Raw genomic sequence first — 25243 nt, 5'->3', positions numbered from 1 at the left:
TTTTGAGAACAGGCGAAAATCAATGCGCGCGCGGATGTCATCCATAACATTAGGTCGGTGTGGCCTTATGGAAGAATTTCAGTTTATTACATGTATTAGTGCTATTTCCAAAATTATGCCCGAGGGCTAATAATTTTATTTACAGAGTCAACGAAAGTAAAGTAAAGCAATAGTGAACATACAACTACTACAAGGAACATATGTGTGAGTTCGCATTGGGCAGTGGGGTGTTAACAACAATCCATGCTTCTTGGGTTGAAACGGATATTCGTCATGCAATTATCTTTCTGTAATGTTTCATCGTGAACCATGGATGAGCGTCATTTATCATAGGATCTGAGATGCAGCCAGAGCGGTTCAAGTAAGGTCACACCAATTTAATTTTTTGTTTAACGGATTTTTCTAGAAAAATAATGAAGCGGGCGGGCGAAAAAAAATTAAAATAAAAACAGGCCTAAGCATCCTATTATGGCCCAAAATGGTACGATAGGAGCCATGAAGTCAACACACCAGGCTGGTTCAAAATTTAAACTGAATGTTGAACTTTTAACGATACCATTGCATTGAAAGATGGAATAACTGTAACAACTAGGAAGAAAAGGACTGTTTTTAACTGTTCAGGGCAAAATATGAGCATTTTTTTTGCAAATCAGAAAAAAATGAAGCGGGCGAATCCGCCAACCAAGAAATTAAATTGGTGTGGCCTAAGGCGACAGCAAGTACATTTTATGGGTGACATCCTCCGCAGACTCTAGATCTAATGCAATAGGGCGACAAAAAAACAAGGCGGGCCAAACAAAAAACAACATTTCTATAATTTCAACTTTTGAAATCATAGTCCTTGTTAAACATAATTTTTTCTATTCAGCGGCAAAACCTCATATAAAGGAATACAACACTGCAACAAAGAAAAGTAAAGGACAAAACAATAAATCAGAGCGTTGTCTTGTCTCCTCTTTTCTTATTTATCCGTCATCGAAGTTCCCGCATGGCAAAATCATGCATATTTACCCATTTTTTACCCACTGTCAAGGGGCTACACAATTTCCTTTTTTTTCCAAAATCAGGCGAAAATCAATGCGCGCGCTGATGTCATCCATAAGACTTTAATGCATATATTGCCCCCTTATAACCCGTAGGGGCCTACCAATTTTATGCATTCTATACTCGTCAGAGCAGTGTATTTTTCCGGGCAAAGAAATAAGTCTGAGATTGAAGACTTTATAATTGTCTTCTGATTTTGGCGAGGTTGGTAGAAAATTGCAAGACGACGTTAGAATTTTTGACTCAAGAAGATGGTGCGATCGTATATGACTACTCACAATCCTTTCTAAATCAATGAGTCAAACCAAAATTTCAGCTTCTTATTGAAATATTGTCTTCACTGAGTTATTAAATCAGAAGGTAGCAAAGGAAAGTATGATTATTCCATCATAATATTTATGTTTACCGAAGGAAAACACATTTTTTTGCTCAGTTTTTTCTTCTTCAAAAAAAATAAGGTCAATGACCTGAACCAGACGTCTGTCACCATGGTAACTGGTGTTGGGTTACATCATGTTGCAGTTTTATAGCAGGAGTGATTTAGACTCCTGTCACCATATACTAGTATATGAATGTGTTGCAGTAAGAATTAACAGAGCAGACCTTATGTGATCGAAGGTAAACATTATGCATTTGGTACTTACGTTTACAAATACATATTGGTTTTGCTCAGTTTCTTCCTCTTCTTCTCCAAACAAATAAGGTCAATGACCTGAACCAGACGTCTGTTACCGTGGTAACTAGTATTGGGTTACATCATGTTGCAATTTCATAGCAGGAGGGATTTAGACTCCTGTCTGACCATACATATGTGTTTAAGTTACAATTAACAGAGCAGACCATATGCGAAGATAAACATTATGCATTTGCTAGTTATTGGTTTTGCTCAGTTTCTTCCTCTTCTTCTTAAAAAAATAAGGTCAATGACCTGAACCAGACGTCTGTTACCATGGTAACTAGTTTCAGTCTTATCTGTCATAAAACATTAACCACAGACGTATGTGTAGGATTGGGAAGTCGCGTCACCGGAAAGAGCCCGGCTGCACGCACGGTGTGTATGACATAAAGATAAGGTCAATGACCTGAACCAGACGTCTGTCACCATGGTAACTGGTGTTGTGTTACATCATGTTGCAGTTTTATAGCAGGAGGGATTTATAGACTCCTGTCGCCATATATGTATGAAATTCAATGTGTTTAAATAGGAATTAACAGAGCAGGCCATATGCCTTATGCATTTTATTTGCAAATGTTACCTTTCTAGTTTCAGTCTTATCTGTCATGAAACATTAACCACAGACGTATGCGTAGGATTGGGAAGTCGCGTCAGCGGAAAGAGCCCGGCTGCACGCACGGTGTGTGGATGACGTGAAGACATCACGGGACGGGCCTTGAGATGATTAAAGTCTGTTCCGCTCCGGCTGCCGAATTCACGCAGAATACACGATGACATGTCCGGCACACTGGCGCGTACTGCACTCACGTTGTCCCTACGCACACACGAGTCAGTACTGCGTTAGGCCACAGCACGTAAATTTCATGGATGACATCCTACGCACACTCCAGATTTAATGCAATAGGGCGAAAAAAAAAAGACAGGCCAAAAACACAACATTTTCAACATTTTCAAATTTGACATCATGAACCTTGTTAAACAAGAACTGATACCTATATTGTGTTAGATTTACTGCCAACTATATAATTATTATACATTACAACATACATTTCTCACTGAAACAACTTTTAAAGATAAAACTTTTCAATCATTGTACAAATCAGTGGGAACATCACATGTATAAAGGGTATGGAATACATCACTGCATTCAAGTAAAAGACAAAATAATAAATCAGAGCCTTGTCTTGTCTCCTCCTATCTGCAATCCACGTTCCGGCATGGCAACATCTTTGCCCATTTTCGGCATGTTAACCACTGTCAAAGGGCAGCAAAAGTTCTTAATAGCAAAGTTCTTTCTATCACAACCATTTATTTTTCAAGCCGACGTTTCGATGACTTTCTGTCATCTTCATCAGGGCAATTCTGACTGGTTTACCATGCACCAAGTAACATCTAGTGTCAGTGCATAGTAAACCAGTCAGCATAGTAAACCATTGCCCTGATGAAGATGACAGAAAGTCATCGAAACGTCGGCTTGAAAAATAAATGGTTGTGATAAAAAGAACTTTGCTATTCTGTCGTTTACCAACCTGATGAAATTATTTACGGAACAAAATTTCTTGTTTTTTTTTCAAATCAGGCGAAAATCAATGCGCGCGCTGATGCCATCCATAAAAATTACTTGCTGTGGCCTTATGGATCAGCCATCAACAGTCGGTCCTGTCCAGCCCAGGCCCGGGGCCTCACGAGTTCAAACGTCACGGAACGTGCTGTTCGCACGCCAGTTCTCTTTCATCTCTTTTGAGGAGTTTCCCGAAGCTGCTGCCGCTGTAAAGTACCGCCGGGTAATAACAGCTACAGCACACGACAAGAATACAACTTCAAAAGAACCTTCTTCAAGACACGTTGTAGAATTGACGTGGTGAGTTTCCGAGACTCTGTTCATTGATGAGCGTGTTACACAGTTATGTATCAATGACAACTGTGTAAGGAATTTTCCTGGTAGTAAATTAGAATTATCCACAAGTACACCATTTACTATGATCATAAACCTGTTAATACTGTGGGAGCCCTCACATGGAAAAAGAAGTCGTGGTCGTCCAGCAAGAAACTACATAAATCAATTAATGGACGACACCCAGCTCGACAAGAAAAACCTGATGGTAGTAATGAAGGATAGGAAGAGATGGAGAGCTATCATTGGCACCGAGGGAAGCTCGACCCAGTGAGTGAGTGAGTGACACCGTTGGCGTTGCTACTGAAAGTCACCCCACAAGAAGAAGAAAAAAAATCAGGTACAGCTGGTTGAGAATCTATGCTACTACATGTAGAAGATTACTAAGTATCAAACCATTCTCTGTAGTCAGGGGTAACCTCTGATCAAAAGGACTTCTAGTGTTCTGTACAATTTTTCAAGTGAGAGAACTGTTTTATTGTGAAGACTATCATTAATTTTGATGGGCAAATTGCCAACTATAACATTAGATACATTACCCAATAGAAAATTGAAAGACCTGAAATGAAAAACTACGTGTTCGATTTTTAAAAATATGCTTCATAGATATAGAAGAGAGCTACCTTCGCATGTGTGGTTTGCTCTGTTGATTCTTACTCAAACACATCCATATACATGGTAGACAGGAGTTTAAATCCTTCCTGCTATAAAATTGCAACATGATGTAACCCAACACTAGTTACCATGGTGACAAGCGTTTGGTTCAGGTCATTGACCTTTTTTGTTTGGAGAAGAAGAAGAGGAGACAGAGCAAAAACAACATGATTTCCTTCGGTAAACGCTCAGTCTTTCTCGGTGGCTCACTTGATAAGTTACTTATTGAAAAAAAGTTGTGCACACTGCATCCCAGGTATATATAACTGTGCTGTGTATCTGTATCGGTATAGCCAGTATAACCACCCTTCAGCGTAACACACCAGCTTTGCAGGCACGCGGCGCGGCGGCAGCTAGCTACATCACATCGAACGACTTGTTACACTCGGTCTTTGCACATTTGATTGCAGGAGTTGTTTAAAGCTTTCTAGTGATGATGCCCCAACTGTGCTTGGTGGCAACGAGTTCCAGTCTACGATATTTCTGGGGAAATACGAGTTTTTGAATACCTCAATTCTTGGTTGATAAGTCTGATATTTGAAGGCATGACTGTTTCTTGTTCTTTTCTGGGCTGGTATCAGATACTTAGTGGTTGGTACGTCCACCAGTTTATTAGTCATTTTGTACATCATGCTCATTCTACGTCTGTCTTCCAGTGACCCCCACTGTAGGTTTCTTTTCATTTCTGTTACACTAGCACCCCTTTGGTAGTTGTTCGTGCAGAATCTTGCAGCTTGATTCTGTACTCTTTCCAGTTTATCTTTGTCTTTCGTTGTATATGGATCCCATACTGTAGGATAGGGTATGTAGTGTGAATAATTTAGCGCTGTCCTTGGGATGAAGTTGTTTACATTATTGCATGTACAGACGTGCGTGACTGGAGAATTGTCCATGGCCCTGCAGGCTGGGCGTTACTCTAATATCGCAAACACACCGCACGGTCTAATGAACAACATGGCCGCCCATCGCCCCAGGCGTTTCCCCGTTTAGGACACCTACAAGTGTCGCTAAACCGGACTGGGCGTGAAAGTATGCTTTTTTAAGGAGTACACCAAAATGACGACAAGAGGGGACCAGGTAAATGGACAAACTATGAAAAGAGCATTTACCCGTACGATGTGTATGCTTTAGTCTATAGATAACTAGCATAGTGCTAATACGTATCTATGTATATATCTAGAAAGTGTCAAGGTGAATTGAAACAATGATTTAGAGGGGTCAATAAAATTTGGAGCCCATCCCACCCCCTCTTTTTAAGTGGTGCGGTCCCGAGACACATACCTGTCAGGTTGGGTTGTCTTCCGGGTTTTTCACACAGACAATAGTACTGTAGGTTGTAGTAGCCGCCGCCACCGTGTGCTTCTGTGTCCTTCTTCGGAAGGTAGCGCCATGTACCCCCGCCTGTTCCCCAGCACCACGGACCCGGTGTACACCTACACCTGCCTGGCCGCCTTCCTGGGAAGTCTGGGCATCTATGAAGTCTTGAGTCCGTGGTTCTCACGGCGTGTGACGTCATGCTACGAACGTCTACCCAGGGCGCAGCAGGTCGAATGGAATAACAAGTTGGTGACTCTCACTTCTGTATCTGTATCTGTATCAATATAGCCGGTATAACAGCCCTTCGGCGTAACACACCAGCTTCTGTATCTGTATAACCGATATAATCGCCCTTCGGCGTAACACACCAGCTTCGCAGGCACGCGGCGCGGCGGCAGATAGCTATATCACACCGAACGACTTGTTACACTCAATCTTTGCACATTTAATTGCAGGAGTTGTGTAAAACTTTCTAGTGATGATGCCCCTACTGTGCTTGGTGGCAACCAGTTCCAGTCTACGATAGTTCTGGAGAAATACGAGTTTTTTTAATACCTCAATTCTTGGTTGATAACTCTGATATTTGAAGGCATGACTGTTTCTTGTTCTTTTCTGGGCTGGTATCAGATACTTTATTAGTTATTTTGTACATCATGCACAGTCTGGACACTTCTGTACTTCGTAAATTTCACATTCCATTCCTATATATTAAAGGCATTCAGTGCAGTTTTTAGGGCTTGGAAACCCGGTTTTTCAAAACCAATATATAATCATTTTATAGACTGATACCTCTGTAAATAGCCTCACAATTCAGCCTCCACTACGGCTGCCAGGGAGCATATATATCTTTTGCTAATATCTAATAGACCAGTCTACTACTACTACATATGTTTTACACATTGCTTGTTGCAGTTGACCTGGTATATTTGCCCGACCAATTTGTGTAGTCGCTTGTATACGTTGTAATGGGAGCAAAATAAAGCCTAAAGGTTTACCGCAAGACAAAATGAATAACATATTACGAGTTACTCTGCTCCAAAAAAAATACCGTATTATCAAAAGGGAATGTTATCGTTATGTACATGTTGTAGATTTTCACTAAGCATTTCTGTGGTTCCTTCATCTGTTGTAAGGGGTTTTTTTATTTTAACATGCAAGCAATAAAACAATACATAGTGGTGACGCACTCAAGCGATATAGCTTATATTCACGTCACCACTAGATATGGAATCAAAATTTTAACACAAGACAAAACAATGTAACATGGGTAACATCCAGGTAACAAAAAACAGAGTTAATTTATTATGATATTATAAATGAATACAATACTATAAGTTATAAGTCAGTTATAAAATCGTTTGGTTTCAGAAAGGTATAAATAGTAAGTGTTTGAGAGTTAACTTCAGATGAAAGTAAAGGTGATCCTTTAAGTAACTAGTAACCATTTTCCGTCAGAATTTTGGATATATTTGGTCCATGAGGGTCAATATACACTGGGATAGTCTGGTTTCAACTCAGTATGTAGATAAATGACCAGAACATTTACAGTTGTGATCGTTACAATAAAATGTTAAAATTTTCTTGTTCAAGATTAAAAGTTCTAAGAACAATTAGGCTCAAAGGGAATTTTCGAAACAATACTACATGTGCAACAGTGAATGTCTGACACCAATCAAATCATATGGTTGATAGAGGAACAGACTGGTGGATGCTACCGTTTTTTACTTAGGCCACACCAATTTAATTTCTTGGTTAACGGATTTTTGTAGAAAAAATGGAGCGGGCGGGCGAAAAAAAATAAAAATAAATACAGGCCTAGGCATCCTATTTTGGCCCAAAATGGTACGATAGGAGACACGAAGTCAACACACCAGGCTGGTTCAAAATTTAAACAATGATTTTTGAACTTTTAATGATACCATGGCCACTGCTAGGAAGAAAATGACTGTTTTCAACTGTTCATGGCAAAATATGAGCATTTTGCAGTTGATTCTGAATTGTTTTTTTTTTTGTTTTTGTTTTTTTTGCAAATCAGAAAAAAATGAAGCGGGCGAATCCGTTAACCAAGAAATTAAATTGGTGTGGCCTTATGGCGGAGAGTAAGTTCAAACAGGAATGGATTCCCTGCTAGGTCCTTTTTTTGCCATGGGGAGTTTTGCCGTTCCTGGAAGAGGCCAATGATGTTATCGATCACAGCAATGTCCTATATATCACCTACAAGACTAGACACGGCGTCCCTAATGGCAAAGAATTAGAGACACAAAAGTCAATGCATTTATGGCTTTCTATGGCGTACGTTATGTAGCATTGAGGTTTATTGATATGATATGATGATATGAATCTTTATTGCATGTTCTTGCCCAGATGGGCTAAATGCACAAGAGAGTATGCAGTATGAAAAACATGAGTATTTCATACTGGTACGCTATATTCTAATACAAAGTGCTACGAATCTATACAATACAACAATACTATATACTACCTATCATCTACTGTTAGTTGCCCTTTCTTCTCTCTTTTTGAAACATTTGGAAACATAATTACATAGTTTGTCTACTGTACATTCGTTCTTGCATGATATCAAGTGTTTAAACATGTCCTGCTTTGACGTTTTTTATTGAGGAAAAACTCTGATTTATCTGCTCACCCAAGGGTGGCAGCTATTCTTCCAGGAGACAGTACATCTCTCTCTCTCTCTTGGCTTGGCTTTACAATACATAACAATACATCAACATATAATTACCTCCATGAAATGTGTCATGGAGGTTATATTTTCAGTTGCGTTTATCTGTCCGTCCGTCTGTCCGTCCGTCTGTCCGTCTGTTGGTCAACAAGATAACTCAAGAACGCCTGGATGGATTGGTTTCATACTTGGTGTGTTGGTAGGGTGTGACGAAAACTGGAAATGATTAGATTTTGGGCCCCCTAGTGGCTTCCCTTGGTACTGCAGCGCAACTTCCGGTTTTGATATCTCGCGATCTGGACATGCTAGGGTCATGATATTTGGATGGAAGGTAGCTCTTGTCCTCGGGAAGAAGTCACATGAGTTTGGTCTCCCTAGCGGCTTGTTCTGGAACTGCAGGGTGGTTTCTTTGAAAATCTTCGAGAGAGGATGACTGAACAACCGTTTGATGGATCATCATGATTTTTGGTATGTAGGTAGCTTAAGTGATGCTTGACATAATCAAAATATCATTATGGAAATCAGGATCTAATTTGCATAATTAATGAGGAAATTCTATAAATCAGCTGTATTTCATATTAGGGCTATAAAACTCTATAGACATATGTTAGTGAGAACGACAAGATCATTGGCAGATATCGATTATGTAAAGGAAGACCTAATTTGCATAATAAATGGCAAATTGGTACAATTTTATGGTGGTAACTGCTGGGAATTTAATACTTGCCATAATTGGAAGTTCAGTGAAGGTGAACATCACTAAACATAATTTATGTCAATCAGGACCTCATTTGCATAATTTATGAGGAAACGCTAGAATAGCCTTATTTCTTAAGATAACCCTGTCATTTGGTGGAGAGTATGATCAATTGATACAATATATGCAAATGGCCTCATATAATTTGAATATATGCGGTGAAAAATGTAAGCCAATTACAGGTGGTCATCACCATGCGTAAGATTTATGAAAGCAATACACATGTCATGGAGGTATGAGATCATCGAACTCTAGTTACATATACATCTACATTACATTGGAATTTAAAAGAAAACAAATGTGTAACATCATATGTGCTTTACTTATTCATGTCCCTCATGTGCTTTAGTAGGTCTTCATCGTTTGAACTAATATCCATAATAGGACTAGTACGGGTCATAATATCATAATATGGGTGATCAAAAATCATGAAATACAGAAGTCTTACATTCCACCGTTTTTTTTGTAAGATGATATTTTGGAGAAACAAATGTTGGAAGAAAACATTCAGCGATTCCTATCACATGTATTGGTGGTTTGTTTCCTTCATAAAGGCTGTACATGTGTGGGCGTTTACTGTTTACAATGCATTAACGTGCTATTCTTGTAAGTACTGGATACATGAAAAGGAAGCTGTCTGAACGTCGTGCCTTCAAGCACAGGTAACTAATGCCTCCCACACATACCCGAGGGGAGGGGGGTGTTTGATGTTGGTTTGACGGTATGGGTTATTAAAAAAGAACTGAGGCCGCGCACGAAACGCACTAGGCGCTCTGTGCTTGCCTGTGTACGTTTTTGGCGACGTCTCAGGGAGAAGCCTGATGGTACAGTATTGTGTGCAGTTTGCAAGAATTCTAGGAAAGGTACAGGCATTTTGTTCACAGGAATGGAATGTCCACAGGCATTTCTCTGGCCCACATCTATGCCCACATTCCTGGAAACCTGAAGACCTAGATGCCCCGGATAGCCCTACTTTCTATGACCCCGGGGCTCGTTCACTATACACTCAGGGGAGGAGTGCACTGTATCTGTCTAGACTTTACAGGTACAAGGTCTTCCACAAAATCATGAAATGATGGCAGTGCCATGCAAACAATAACCCTAACAGCAACAACCGTCGCCATGGCAATGTATGCTTTCATTGCTAGTCTTGTTATACCTACATGAACATGTAAGTATTGGTTTCGGCCTGTCTGTGTACGTGTGTGTGTATGTGTATGTTTCAGCATACGTGCGGTCAGCATAACTTCAGAACGCCTTTACAGATTGTGATGATATTTGATACGCTGGTACATAGTTCTTAGGACGACAAAAGTCAAGGTCAAATATGGGCCTTCTGGTGGCTGACCTTGGTACTGCAGCAGAACTACCTTTTTTTGTATCTTTTATCCTGAGCATGCTACGGTCTTGACTTTTTGGTGACAGATAGCTTTTCCTGTCAGGAACAAGTGTGGGTTTGGTCCCCCTAGTTTTCTCTGTGACACGTCTAAGGGATGTCTCTGACTGAAGTTGAGAATTTATGGCAGTGGCAATAGCTACTTTCTTGTGTAGAAACAGTCAAGCAGAGCTAGAAGCGCTTGGTATCTCCCATGTAAGTCTGAATGAGTTGCATCGCTTTGAGAAAAGTTACTTGTTCCCCTGAGATAAGAGTGATCTATAAGAGTCTACGATATCTTCACGAGTGCTTCCTCTTCTACTTAATTTCTGTTTAAGATGACAATGTTAAGCTCTTCCGTGGCCTAAGGAGAATACAGGGAAAGGTTTGTATCGCTGCAATACCCGATAATGGGATCAGTGTCATATTCTGGTATTAGATGTGCCATAATCCGCTTAAGGCCACAGCAAGTAAATTCTATGGATGACATCCTCCGCAGACTCCAAATCTAATGCAAGCGGGCGAAAAAAACAAGGTTCCTACATTTTAAAATTTTGACTCAATTATTGTACAAATGGTTTTGATTCAGTGGGAACATCGTATATACATAGCCAACATCACATATCACTGCATCAAAGTAAGAAACAAAACAATAAATCAGAGCCTTTTCTTGTCTCCTCTCTTCATAGTTATCTGTCATCCACCTTCCGGAATGGCAACAGACATCTTTGCCCATTTTCAGCATGTTGACCACTGTCAGAAGGCAACAAAAAAATCATTTTTTTTCCAAAATCAGGCGAAAATTAATGTGCGCGCTGATGTCATCCATAAAAATTACTTGCTGCGGCCTAACTAAGCTACTAACATATTCCCAGCTATTCAATACTGATCTCCATCTTTTGTGATCTTAACATGAGGCTTGAGCCTCCTCCGTATCCGTAAGGCCACACCAATTTATTATGTTGGTTCTCGGATTTTAGAATAAAAGATATGAAGCGACAGCACGATAAAAAAACAGGTCTAGGCATCATATTATAGCCCCAAATGCCACGCAGTCAATGCAAAAGGCTGAGTTAATATTCAAACAATGAGTTTTGAACTTTTAATCAAACCACTGCATTGATAGATGGAAAAACTGCAGGAACTAGGAAGAAAGGGACTTTCTTTAAACGATTTGGGGCAGAATTTGAGTATTTCTTAGTTGATTGAGAACCAGAATTTTTTGTGCAAATTTTTGCAAATTAGAAAAAATGGCGAATCCGAGAAACCAACAAATTAAATTAATTGGTGTGGCCTAAGTAAACATTTGAAAAGTCGTGAAAGATATGATAACACAAATGACGTCTCGGGACGATTATTACGATTAAACGTTGGTCGCTCCGGGAGGTCTCCGTCCTATCATAGCTGAAATTGAAAAGACCGCATGGAAACGTGACCAGCAACGTAAAACACCCAAGGCCACACCGACTTAATCTTATGTATGACATCCTCTGAAACCACGATACTAGTGCGCGCGGGCAAATAAAAAAAATCCGGCCAAAAATATAAATGCTACTAAACCACAGGAATACAACGCTGGTATTATGAATTTGCGGCAGTACATAGCGACGTACACAGCAAGCCGCCACATGCTGGCTTTTTTGCTGAATTTATGAATCGGAACTGTACGAATGTACTGAGTTCTTGAGTCGTGGAGCTTCGGTAGCCTGGGGGCCATCCTCCAGAGTTACCACAGCTCCGTATTGTCGCTAACTACCATAGACTACCCAGGTCAGAGCCTCGGAGGACGTGCTTTTAAAAAAACAGGCGAAAATCAATGCGTGCGCGGATGTCATCCATAAAATTAAGTCCGTGTGGCCTAACCGGCTATCACACAGAGCTTGATGGATGGATGTATTAAGGAATGCCTTCTGGGGAAAGATGAAATCCCCCCTTCTAAAACAGAGCTGTCTTCCCTTTAGAAGGAACGATCTAAGATACGTGCCCGTGATACACACGCTAGATGCTTTCTTATCCGATTCAGGGACACATTATTCACCATGGTTCAAAGAATCCTTGTCTAGATCAAGAGACGTTGCGACTAAAAAGCCACAGACCGTGACCAAAACTCAACTTTCTGTGATGGAAGGTTTTGACCTCTGTAGAATCTTCTGTTAGGCCATGTTGATTTGATTATATGGATGACATCAGCGCGCGCATGAATTTTCGGCCGTTTCCAAAAAAAAAGTTTTCAACCATACTGTAAAACGTACAAAACAGTTACAAAATGAGCAAATATATATACCGTAAGTTACAAAAAAAATATTGGAAAACGATACCAATGTTGGAGAATGCCAAAATCAAACGAAAAGGACGAACATGAAAAGAATGAATTTGAAGAGTAGATTATTCGTCCTACCATACTCTGTGTCATTTGTTCAACCTTCATGACCACGTAGATTTCAGGTTGAAAGCAACTTTTTTGTGAAACTTTTTTTATTCGCACGCTCGCATCGGTTTTTGAGGTTCCCAGAGGATGTCATCCATATAATCAAATCAACATGGCCTTAGCTCACATTAGAAACTGATGTAGCCAGACCGCATCATCAGGTGGCACAAGAGTAGTTCTCAACTGATATAGGGATGTCGACTTTGCTACAAGCTTTTTCTGGTAATCCCAAAACACATTAGAACAATCCAGCGAACATGGATGACAAAAAATGCAGACCCCATGCGATTATATAAGCTCCTATAGTGCGAAGTGTAGAGTTGTAATGGAACAATCTCTACTGAAAACTCAATACTTGATTTGAAAACCAAGTCGAAGGACCTTGCTTGGGATAAGTCGATACAATCTAATAGCTTTTACTCCCACTGGACATTGATGTAACTGCTGTTGGAATCGTTCTTGCTGTGTCGCTTTCAGATAGTTCAGTTTGTTTCGCACTTTAAAACAAAATGTAACAATACAAATACAAGAAAATATAAATGAAATGTAACAGTGCAGGGAGGCCGGAAGCATAAAATGCTTATGAGGAGGTCTCCCTTCATAACGTGATTAACAATTCAAATAAATCGGATAAATAAGAAATAACTTAGGTAATATAATAAATAACGGGTAAATAAACAAAGCAATACAATACAATACGATACAATACTATCTACGATAATGAAAAGTAGTAATAAAAAGTAGTAAACAAGGAAACATAAACAAAAATTAGGAATGTGTGGGGTTATTTATGAAAGCTACTTTAGTATGATTTTTGAAAATGGTGAAGGAGGGACTAATTTGTAAAGTTCTACTTAGGTCGTTTCAAATTGTTGGGCCCCTGTACGTGATTGTAAATTGACGTAGATTCGATTTCGTAGCCTTAGCCCGAGACGCTATCAGACACAGACGAACAGTCGGTGGGTACATCAAACTTGTGTGCGTGGGGAATCATCGTGCTGTCCTGCAGCAAACTCATCGACAACAAGACTGGCAATAAAAAACATACATTGCCATGGCGACGGTGGTTGCTATTAGTATCAGGGTTATTGTTTGCATGGTATTGCCATCATTTCATGACTTTGAGGAAGACTTGGTACCTGATAAGTCTAGACAGATACAGTGCACTCCTCCCCTGGGTGTACAGTGAACGAGCCCCGGGGTCACAGAAAGTAGGGCCATCCGGGGCATTCAGGTTTTCCCAAGGGTTTCCAGGAATGTGGACATAGATGTGGGTCAGAAAAATTCCTATGGACATTCCATGCCTGTGGACAAAATTCCTGTACCATTCCTAGAATTCTTGCAAACTGCACACAATACTGTACCATTAGGCTCCTCCCTGAGACGTCGCCAAAAAGTATATCAGCAGTGCCAGAAAAAGTAACACATACATACCACGGGTCAAAACATTGTACGCCTATTGTCGGTCCATCTACACTGTTAACGGCAGTGAACCTTAATCCGACGCAACCTTAATCCGACACTTTTCAACACTCCTCTGTCTGTTAGGATCTAGCACTGATATGCAAAATCTTTTAATTGCTTTACAAACTCAATAAGGTACACAGCCTAAAAACTTGAAACAGTGAGCTAACGAAGTCAACATGTTGTGGAGACGAGGTCATGAAAATTTTCAGCCTGTTTTACACTGGTAGGCATGTCGTGGGAGGAAGCTTCCGGAAGGACAGTGGTCAAAACATCGACAATTTCTCCTTTACATCCTCATGCTATACATTCAACGTCACAGCGAATAAAAAAAACAATTAATAAGGTGTGTGTTGCTGACAAACCTCTTGCCTAGAAGTGTCCTTCTTTTTAAGCACAGAGCGAGTTCGTTATGGTCATTCAGCGGCCGATCGAACACGACCGCCATTTTGAATCCGAATGTACTTGTTGTTGTTGTTGAAGACGATACCACTAGTCTGTACGTGGATGTGGCAAATCATCGCAACACTTGTATTATCGCCAAAATTAGTGACAAATACTTCGGAATAGTGCAGAATTAAGTTTTTTGACTGGTAACATTATTGTAAAATTCTTCAACTATTCCTTTCTTGGAACTAAAATGCCCCGCCGTAACTGATTCGAATGCGGTCCCCTTCTTTGTAAATTCAATAGTCCCAAGCCACGTGATTTGGTGTAGCGCTGCACCGCGGTGCACCGGCCTACCGACTTACTTTTGATGCCGATGATAACTTGTATAAGTGTCTGTTGTTTGACAAAGGGATTGAGAAAAAAATGTTGTTGTGAATAGCAAAATTACAGGCAAACAGCTACACTGTTGCATGGCGTCGGATTAAGGTTTCGCTTAGAACAGAATACGCAGGGCACGGTGAAATCGGGAGCGATGTTGAAGACGCAATTTTCCCGCGATATCTCAATGGTTGGGAGAGTGACACACACGTAGGTATGGCGTTAAAAACAGGCTACAAGATGCACTAAATGATTAACGAAAATACCGAATGTCTGGTTGTGGATTCATCATTCAATCTTGCTTGTGCATAAAAGTGTCGGATTAAGGTTCACTGCCGTTATATGCATATCTTCTATACTTATTTTGATCCTCCTTTTGCTGTAGCATAACTCATAGGCTGATGAATATCATGTAGTCTTTTAAATTGTTCTGTGGTTCCATGACTAATCTGTATTGAGCATATATAAGGCCGTGTTTATGTGAAGTCACCCAAGGCGCTTTACATATAGTTTACCCCGAAGCCGGTTTCAAGTGGCTCCATCTGAACGCTCCAAATCACATTGAAAGCGCCTCGATCCCAAGCCACTTCTAGAGGTGGTTTCGAATCGGTTTTCCCGCATCGCGATTTGCGTCTGAACGCAATGTGATTTCAGTGTGACTTCGCCTGGTCATGGATTACGGAGTGATATTTCTTTATTTATATGCAATACCAACTTTTACGTGGCAGCAACTTAAAGAGAAGTAATGTTCAAAATAATGTGTCCGTTCTAGGACGAGCTGCACCGCCTCTGGCGGGACCACGTCGGCATTCAGCCGAGATACGCTGGGAGGGGGGCACCAGCAAGCAGGTCGTTGACCTCTGACAATAATGACACGCTACCTAGCGTGTTTTCATCAAACAACAATGAATGTAGTTTCGGAGAATCGTGATCGGGCACGTTTTGCAAAATGTATGGCACATGGACCAGATGTGAGGAATGCGAGTTACCCGAATCGCAGTTTGGGTGACTTCACATAAACACGGCCTAGGTCGGACCTCTGGCCCACATTACTGTACAACGCAGTTATTAATACGGCGTGCTGTGCCCACATCATATTTACACTCCCGGTAATCATGATGAATAGACCATGTGGTTGTATAATCCCACGGGACATGTCACCGTATAGGAAAATAATGGCTCACACGTGAGTTAGGCCACACCGACTTAATTTCATGGATGACATCCTCTGAATACCCCCAAACTGGTGCGAGCGTGAGAATAAAAAAAAATCCAGCGAAAAAAATGCTGCTAAACCACAGGGATATATTACTAAGCATTGCAAAATATACTAGAGAAGTAACATTTGCAAAGCAAATGCATAATGTTTACCTTCGGATACGGTCTGCTCTGTTAATTCTTTCTCAAACACATTCACATACATGTATATGTATCTGGTGACAGGAGTCTAAATGCTTCCTACTTTGAAATTGCAACATTATGTTACCCAGCACTAGTTACCATGGTGCCAGGCGTCAGAGGTCACTGTCTGGAGAAGAAGAAGAGGAAGAAACAGAGCAAAAACAATATTTTTTCCTTCGGTAAACATAAATATTACTTACATTTAATATCATGGTTTATTTCATTCTATTGCAGAATAACAGCTACCATCAATGACGTCCTGTGTACCGCGTTCACGATGTACGCCTTACTATTCGATGACAAGCTACGGCATGACGACTTGAGGTAAGCATTATGAAAATCTAAACTGTTCTCCAACTCATAAATTTCGCTCACGAGGAATTTTCGACTGAATCACTCAGTCATCCTCAGCTATCTGACCCAAATGCTGTGGACACGTGATCTTTCCCACGTGTGACGTCAGCAAAGGGTCAAAGGTTGTCTGAAGTCGATATCGCCCCCCGTCCCGGTTGAGCGAAGGTTTAAGTGCCCTGATGTAGATGGCCTCTTCTATGCCTCTCTTAAAGTAATCCTGTTCGGTATCCAAGATTCTAACCCCCTCCAGATGCCATCGCTCAACCGGGACGGGGGCGATATCGACTTCAGACAACCATTGACCCTTTGATGACGTCACGCGTGGGAAAGATCACGTGTCCACAGCATTTGGGTCAGATAGCTGAGGAAGACTTAAGTGATTCAGTTGAAAATTCCGGTGAATGAAATTTATGAGTTGGAGAACAATTTGAATTTTTCATAATGTTATTTACCAACTCAGATGAACTTTCATGCTGTTGAGGTAAGCATGTTAACCTCTCCCTGCTGCCTCACACTGTCATCAATACAAATATGGTACCAGAAGGATACTTCAGCAGAGAAAAGGTTAACCAACAACGAAGTAAATGGTCTTGCAAAGTACGTAAAAGTCCATAGGTGGCGCATTGAATCTGTCAATTTACGACCTAACATTGTTGGCTTATTTTGAAAGTGGAATGCGGAATTACATATCTGAGTATTGGGTTAACGTGTTTATCCATCTTCTGACTGAATTTTATGACCCAAGGCCTTGAAATTTTTGCAATAACCCCGTACATTTCGTCGTTGTACTGTCCTAAGAGGATACTTGGTGTACAGTCAGAGAGATATGGTTGCCCAAAGACCGTTCCATGGAAATCCAAATATTTGACGGACATGCAGTCGCTCTCTCATTGGTCGAACCGCAAATTGCCATTCTCTCATTGGTCGAACTGCAAACTTGCCATTCAGTCATTGGTCGAACCGCAAATTGCCATTAAGTCATTGGTCGAACCACTAATTGCCATGCTCTCATTGGTTGAATTTCTAATTGTGATGGGCGTTCTGTCTGTTTTGTGTTCCACAGGAGCGACTCCCATTGGTGCAAGCTGGCAGGGGCAATCATCTTGGGCTACTTCACTGCAGGTAGGTCTTTCCACATGCACGAAAAATGCAATATGATCCAACACAAAGAAGTTCTCTCACTTAGAGCTTTCGACCAGTCACACTGGTCTTCCTCAGTAGACTGACTAGTGACCGTCCACGCGTATACAAGACACTTTTGACCCAGTGTTGACGTCACACTTCAAAGAAGCCACGTGACAAGCCTCACTGGGTCAGTCTACTGAGGAAGACCAGAGCGACTGGTCGAAAGCTCTAGGTGAGAGCTTCTTTGTGTTGGATCAAAAGCTTTAACACTAGTGCTAAACATGTAACTACCAACATAGATGAACTTTCATGATAGTAATTAAAAGTGCTAACAGTTTAAAGTTGCGATATTTTCAGTATTGGTATCAAAGAATGTGACTTTCATATCATATTAATCTGAGTGTGTGTAAATTGTACTTGTGTATCTGAAACAAATGAGTTTTTTTATAAAATAGCATAGATAAACTCATTACATAATAATCTCTAATTGTCCATTTTATGACGACATCAGAAAACAATTATTTACCACCGTGTCAAAAATGCTCCCCTACTTCCCCACCATTCCCTACCACGAAAAAACAATTTTACTACTAAAATCAAAGAACCCGCATATTATATAGAAGACGTGGGTAAATTCGTCTTCCATTGCCTAAAAAGAAGAAGTCAAACCCAGTAAAACTAGTACCATGTATGTGTAGAATATAATGCTAGACATAGATATAGTCTCACATACCACTGTATTTTTTTTTCTTATGTTGTTTGTACCTGCAATTAGCCCTCGGGCATGTATTTGCAATAAAACTTTCATAAACATGCTCTTCTGCAGATATACTGGAGATGTTTTGCAGACCGAAGATCAAATGGGACACGGCCATGTTTCTACATCATCTCGCTGCAGCAGTCATGGCCTACGTATCACTGTTTGTGAGTAATTGATTTTATTGTTTGTTTGCACATTAACAAAACAGACAATAATAAAATACAAAACAAGGATAAAACAGGTGCAGGAGGAGGGGAGAATCATGGCATGCTTATACTAGGCCCTCCTCCTCTAAACTATACACAATTAAATATAATCAATAAATGGAAATAATACAATAGAAAATGGAAATAATACAATGAGGATAATCAAATAATGCACGGTATAAGTTAATGACTATGAAATAAAGTAATGTAAATTATAAATACAGAGCAATAATGATAATGATAATAATTGGTATGAGTTACAATAAGAGAAAAACACTAGTCTAAGTGAAACTACTACAGGGGGCTAGGTTCGTTTATCAGATGGTTTTTCAGAGCTTGTTTTTGTGAGAGAAGAGACAGGGTAGGATTCTTTAGGGCTGGAGTTAGTTGATTCCATAAGGTGACACCTTTGTATCTAACCGACATTTGGGCAAGAGAAGTTTTTACTAGGGGAACTTATTGAGTAAATAATTATAATTTACAAATCAACAACAAGGCCAACACATGTTCATACAATGATGCAAAAAATATGGAACACATTACTATATACACTAAACTTGAATGACACCTTTGTACACAATCATTTGTTGCACAACTACAATTATATTGACTACCCTACATGTAAATGTGGCTATTATAGTGAAACAACTGAACACTACGTTCTACATTGAAATTTATTCCAGTCAAAGAAGTACTCTGTTATCATCTCTCTCCAACATAGTAGAGCTACAGCATCTCAATGACAGTTCCCTATGTTCCTTACTACTTCGAGGGTCCACATTACTTTTACACCTACAAAACCGTTATAAACCGTTATGTTTTTGATGTAGTTCAATTGATAGGTCACCAACTTGTCTTGTTTGTATTTATCTCGGTTTTATCCACTTTGTAATTATGCAATGTTTTGTTCTGACGTATCTGATTTTATTTTACTGTAGTCCACCTTCTGTTGCTTGACTAAATATAACCATGTCCTGTCCTGAGTAAATGTATACTGGGCTCCATTGCAATGAAGCTTCTACAAGCTGAATGGGCTACACAGCCATGTTATGATTAAATAAATAAATATTTTTTTTCTCATGTTTTCTCAGTGGTACAACTTTGCTCAGTTCTATGGCAACATTATGATTATGATGGAAGCGTCGAGCCCTTTTCTAAATATAAGGTAAGAACTGTACTTTTCATGACTTGTCAATAATGGAAATGGTGATGCGTATATAAATAAATTGTGCCTTGGCGACTTTTAAACGTTTTGTTCCTAAATATTTATTTTCGATATTATTATTATAATTATTATAATAAATATTAATTACATAAATATTCATTTTCGAAGTACCATACCAAAGATTGTTATGATCAAGGATTTGTTATGATTTGAACTATTGTTATGGCAGTTGTTATCATCAATGATTTGTTATGATTTGAATTAATTGTTTTGATTATTGTTATGATCAAGGATTTGTTATGATTTGAATTATTGTTATGATTATTGTTATGATCAAGGATTTGTTAGGATTTGAATTATTGTTCTGGCAGTTTTATGATCAATGTCACAATGATTTTTTATGATTTGAATTAATTGTTATGATTATTGTAATGATCAAGGATTTGCTATGATTTGAACTGATCGTTCTGCTACAAATGTATTCTACAGGAATCTGTTGCTATTGGCGGGATGGTCCAAATCCTCCCGTCCGTACACCTTCGTCAGTGCCTCATTTGTAATCACGTTCTTCCTCTTCCGAGTGGCCATCATACCTCCCTTTTGGTAAGTAATCGGTCTTTTTCTTGCTTTCTTTATCAATGAATTCGCTAGGCCTTTATTCTTTATAATGTCTGATTCAAATGATAGCACCGATGGTAACAATTTGTTACCTGAATTTCACTAAAGGCTACATTTGATTAGCCTCTACCAGGCTTCGGGAGGCGGCTGAAAAGAGTAGAAATCGGCCAAATAGAGAGATAGCATGCCGGGGAGTTTGTCCGCTGGGAGAGAACATTTTGCCGCACTCTCCCAGCAGACAAACTCCTCTGGCATGTTATCTCTCTATTTGGCCGATTTCTACACTTTCAGCCGCCTCCCGAAGCCTGGTAGAGGCTAACATTTGATAACAAGTAAGTATACATCATGTTGTTTGCTGCTGTTTTCTCTATCGTGGTGTAGATTGTTAAATTCTTTTCTCTCTTTCTATCTTTCTCTCTCTCTCTCTCTCTTTCTTACTTCATTTACAAGGAAATTACAGAAATGTACAGAAACACTTGGAGGCAAAACTAAAACCAAGACAACTTCTACAGAAGTAGACATATACATGCAGAAAAAATATCTCCCTTAACACATCAAGTGTTAAATTCTACCCTCTACTTCCAAAAAATGACTCTTTGTGTTTTGTAGTAAAATGTTGAACTTTATTCCAACTCATGGAATACACAGAGGTCAAATTTTCAACGACCACTGTCGCCTTCATCAGAATTATAAATGACCAATCACTCCGTTTGATCAGTTGCTAAAGTCACATGTCCGTAAAGTCTCGCGTGAATATGGTCACGTGGTTGTAACGGTAACTCTCGCGAGATTACGTTTTGTGGTCGGTGAAAATCTCTGTGTAATCCTTCTGTTGGAATGAAGTTCAACATTTTACTATCATAATGATTACTATTGACATAGATGAACTTTCATGACTGTATGTTGTTGCTTGCAGGTACGCAGCTTTCGGTCAGATGAGGGTAAACCCAGACTTTTACCTTGCTGAGTTTAGGGTAGGCAGGGACGTGGGCATCCTCACAGCTGTCGTGCTCAACGTCCTGAACGTCTACTGGTTCACCCTGATCTGGGCCAAGACTAAGAAAAAGCTGTTTCCTATCAAACATAAGGAATAGTTGCGAATACAGGGGTGCCAGAGTATACAGTGCAATTTTACGGAATACAATGCCATTTTACGGAATACAGTGCAATTTTACTAGTACACAGTGCAATTTTACGGAATACAGTACAATCGTATTAGTATACAGTGCAATTTTACGGAAATTTTAGTAGTCAAATTGCACTGTGCATTAATACGATTGCACTGTATTTCGTAAAATTGCACTGTATACTAATACGATTGCACTGTATTCCGTAACATTTCACTGTATACTTTTGCACCCTGGAATATGTTGCAATAATTGCGTTTTAAGCCAGAAGGGATCTCCCACTTAGCCATACATTTTGTTCTATACAATTATTGAATTTTAGAATGTAGCAAGGCAAAGGAAGCTTTTCGTCTTCGTTAGTTTCAATTCGTTATCAGTAGAAGGGAAAATACAGTGCAGCATTGCAGCACGCCAGTTGGCAGAAATTCTGCAGTTCGTGCTATTTCTGCAAGAGGTCATTGTTCTGCTGGCTCGTTTTCCCCCACACATATATGCAATAAGAAGAGGTTGTACCTACCATTACCGTGCTGGTATCATAGAGGTTAGTTCAATGTGCATATAAAACTATGGCAAAGACCGACTTTTCAGTAGTGTTGCGCGCACTGAAACGCATATGTATATTACTATTAATATTTTACTATATTATATCATATGTTATGCTAATGTATATCTAATGCATGCCGTAACAAAGTACTGAATATAAGCAGCTTGGCCTTTTCAACGCAATAATGTTGACTTCTTAACATTAAAATTATCTTGTATATTTCTCTTACATTGCAGCTGGTATATTTCACATACATAACGTTTTTGTACACTGCCTTCTACGTAGTACGCTTTGGGCAATCTTGGTGGTATGTTTGCTTCTGATTAGGCCACAGCAAGTTATTTTTATGGATGACATCAACGGGCATTTAATTTTCGCCTAATTTTGAAAAAGAAAAGAAATTTTGTAGCCCACTGACAGTAGTTGATATGCCGAAAATGGATAAAAAATGTCTATTGCCATGCCGGAACGTGGATGGCAGATAAATATGAAGAGATGAGACAAGAAAAGGCTCTGATTTAATGTTTTGCCTTTTACTATTTGATACAGTGATGTATTTCATTTCTTTTATATGTGATGTTCATTCAATCAAAACCATTTGTACAATGATTGAAACTTTTATATTTCAGTGACAAATGGATGTCGTAATAGTTGGTAGTAAACTTAGCACAATATAGGTATCACTTCTTGTTTAACAAGGTTTATGATGTCAAAATTTGAAAATGTAGGAATCTTCTTTCTTTTGGGCCGCTTTGTTTTTTTTCGCCCTATCGCATTAGATTTTGGAGTCTGCGGAGGATGTCATCCATAAAATTTACTTGCTGTGGCCATACTGAAAACAAGGGGATTACTACTCTGTTGGCGGTACTACTGTGTGATGAGTGATTAGTTCATGATTAAATGCCTACCCTAACCAATAGGGGAAAGAAAAAAGAACAGCCTAGAGACTTTACACCGGCTGGGTGGTAAGTAAGTAATAATGGATTGTCAGCCATACACGTTTCGTGAAGATTAGTTAATCCAGAAATTCAATAAAAGAGGAAATCTGTTTTTCGGCTCACACAGAGCGCTAGCATCCTGCTGTTCATGATTATATACAGAAACTTTATTGACACAACTAGAAAGGCCGACATTTGCTTAAGAGCAAATACAGCACATTTCACCCATTCCAAATTTCCCCTAGAAAGGCCAACATTGGTCAGGAGCAAATGCGGCATTGCTTCACCACATCCCCCTTACCACAAATGGACCTATCCCCCTCCCGCACAAATGGATTGTTCCTTAATCACCCCTGTTCAAAATGGGAACTGTTCCAACACTCTATACCCCCATGCAGCAATGGAATCTTCCAACGCCTTTGCTGTTGGAACACATAGAACCCTGGTAGAACTGTCAGTTGGGGATTCGGGTTTTCAAGCTACAATCGCTGTTTTTACTCAAAATAAGGTAAATCTAAGTATTTCAAAGGGTTCAATCTGAATAGTGAATACTACAATATAAGCATTTGGTGCCAAGCTACCTTTATGCAGAATTTCAGGTCATTTTTTTTTTGTATTTGCTAAGGCATAACCTTCGAGGAAGTACATAAGGTTAACGTCAACAAAAACGACGGCGCGTAATGTAGACATGTGCACGTAATCCCCGGCTAACAAACTAATCACAGAAAGTAATATTGTATTACCAGGGGAACTCGTGACTGTTGAGTTAGGATTACCAGGCGCCATACTGAATCCGACCACGAAAAAAAATATTATCTTTTTTTTAAGGATTAGGCCACGCCGCCTTAATCTTATGGATGACATCCGAGCGCGCTTTGATTTTCGCCTGTTCTCAAAAAAAAAAAAAAACGTCCACCGAGGCTCTGGCCTGGCTCTAGGCCTGGGTAGTCCATGGTAGTTAGCGACAATACGGAGCCGGGCACCCAGACTACCGAAGCTCTACGACTCAAGAACTCATCATCAGTACATACATACGTACTGTGCCGATTCATAAATTCCGCAAAAAGCCAGCATGTGCCAGCTTGTTGTATACGTCGCTAAGTACTGCCGCATCAAAGTAAGAAACAAAACATTAAATCAGAACCTTTTCTTGTCTCCTCTCTTCATAGCTATCTGTCATCCACCTTCCGGCATGGTAACAGACATCTTTGCCCATTTTCGGCATGTTAATCACTGTCAGAAGGCAACAAATTTTTTCTTTTTTTTTCTAAAATCAGGCGAAAATTAATGCGCGCACTGATGTCATCCATAAAAATTACTTGTTGTGGCCCTATGCGAGCAGTGACATACATATTCACGTAGGCAAGACGAAATTAATGGTTATTTGGTAAATAGAATAAATGCCTCTACCTGACAACACCTAACGAAGATAAACAGAATATCCGATTCACAGTGTCCAAAATCTATAGAAACAGTTTTCACCAACGATTTCTATAGGGTATCCGTATACCAGAATCTATGAATGTGTTACATATACTGAAGGACATGTAATTTATATAATTTATTAACCCATTATTATTACCTCCATGAAATGTGTCATGGAGGTTATATTTTCAGTTGCGTTTATCTGTCCGTCCGTCCGTCCGTCCGTCTGTCTGTTGGTCAACAAGATAACTCAAGAACGCCTGGATGAATTGGTTTCATACTTGGTGTGTTGGTAGGGTGTGACGAAAACTGGAAATGATGAGATTTTTGTCCCCCTAGTGGCTTCCCTTGGTACTGCAGCGCAACTTCCGGTTTTGATATCTCGCGATCTGGACATGCTAGGGTCATGAAATTTTGATGGAAGGTAGCTCTCGTGCTTGGGAAGAAGTCATATGAGTTTGGGCCCCCTAGCGGCTTGTTCTGGAACTGCAGGGCACTTTCTGGCGAAATGTTTAAAAGC

The 25243-nt window shown here is 39.8% G+C and overlaps 1 protein-coding gene across 1 annotated transcript; it reads left to right on the top strand.

The window, feature by feature from the left end:
- The first annotated feature begins 5648 nt into the window (after positions 1-5648).
- LOC109487817 (transmembrane protein 56-B-like) lies at positions 5649-20678 on the top strand. The gene is made up of 6 exons (XM_019791901.1): positions 5649-5830; positions 16696-16785; positions 17879-17937; positions 18767-18864; positions 19998-20071; positions 20561-20678. Exons 1-6 carry the CDS (start codon positions 5658-5660, stop codon positions 20676-20678), a joined length of 612 nt encoding a protein of 203 aa, XP_019647460.1. The 5' UTR covers positions 5649-5657.
- Positions 20679-25243: the final 4565 nt, after the last annotated feature.

Source organism: Branchiostoma belcheri, unplaced genomic scaffold, assembly GCF_001625305.1.
Source record: "Branchiostoma belcheri isolate BF01 breed outbred unplaced genomic scaffold, Haploidv18h27 scaffold9, whole genome shotgun sequence".
Taxonomy (NCBI): Eukaryota; Metazoa; Chordata; class Leptocardii; order Amphioxiformes; family Branchiostomatidae; genus Branchiostoma; species Branchiostoma belcheri.
This window is presented reverse-complemented; position numbering and strand designations above follow the sequence as displayed.

What these genes read in the sequence shown, in the direction of transcription:
- LOC109487817 (XM_019791901.1), top strand. Translation starts at nt 5,658, where the DNA reads ATGTACCCCCGCCTGTTCCCCAGCACCACGGACCCGGTGTACACCTAC. An exon ending in CAGGTCGAATGGAATAACAA is followed by an intron (nt 5,831 to 16,695) that starts GTTGGTGACTCT and finishes ATTCTATTGCAG; the next exon opens with AATAACAGCTACCATCAATG. An exon ending in CTTGGGCTACTTCACTGCAG is followed by an intron (nt 17,938 to 18,766) that starts GTAGGTCTTTCC and finishes GCTCTTCTGCAG; the next exon opens with ATATACTGGAGATGTTTTGC.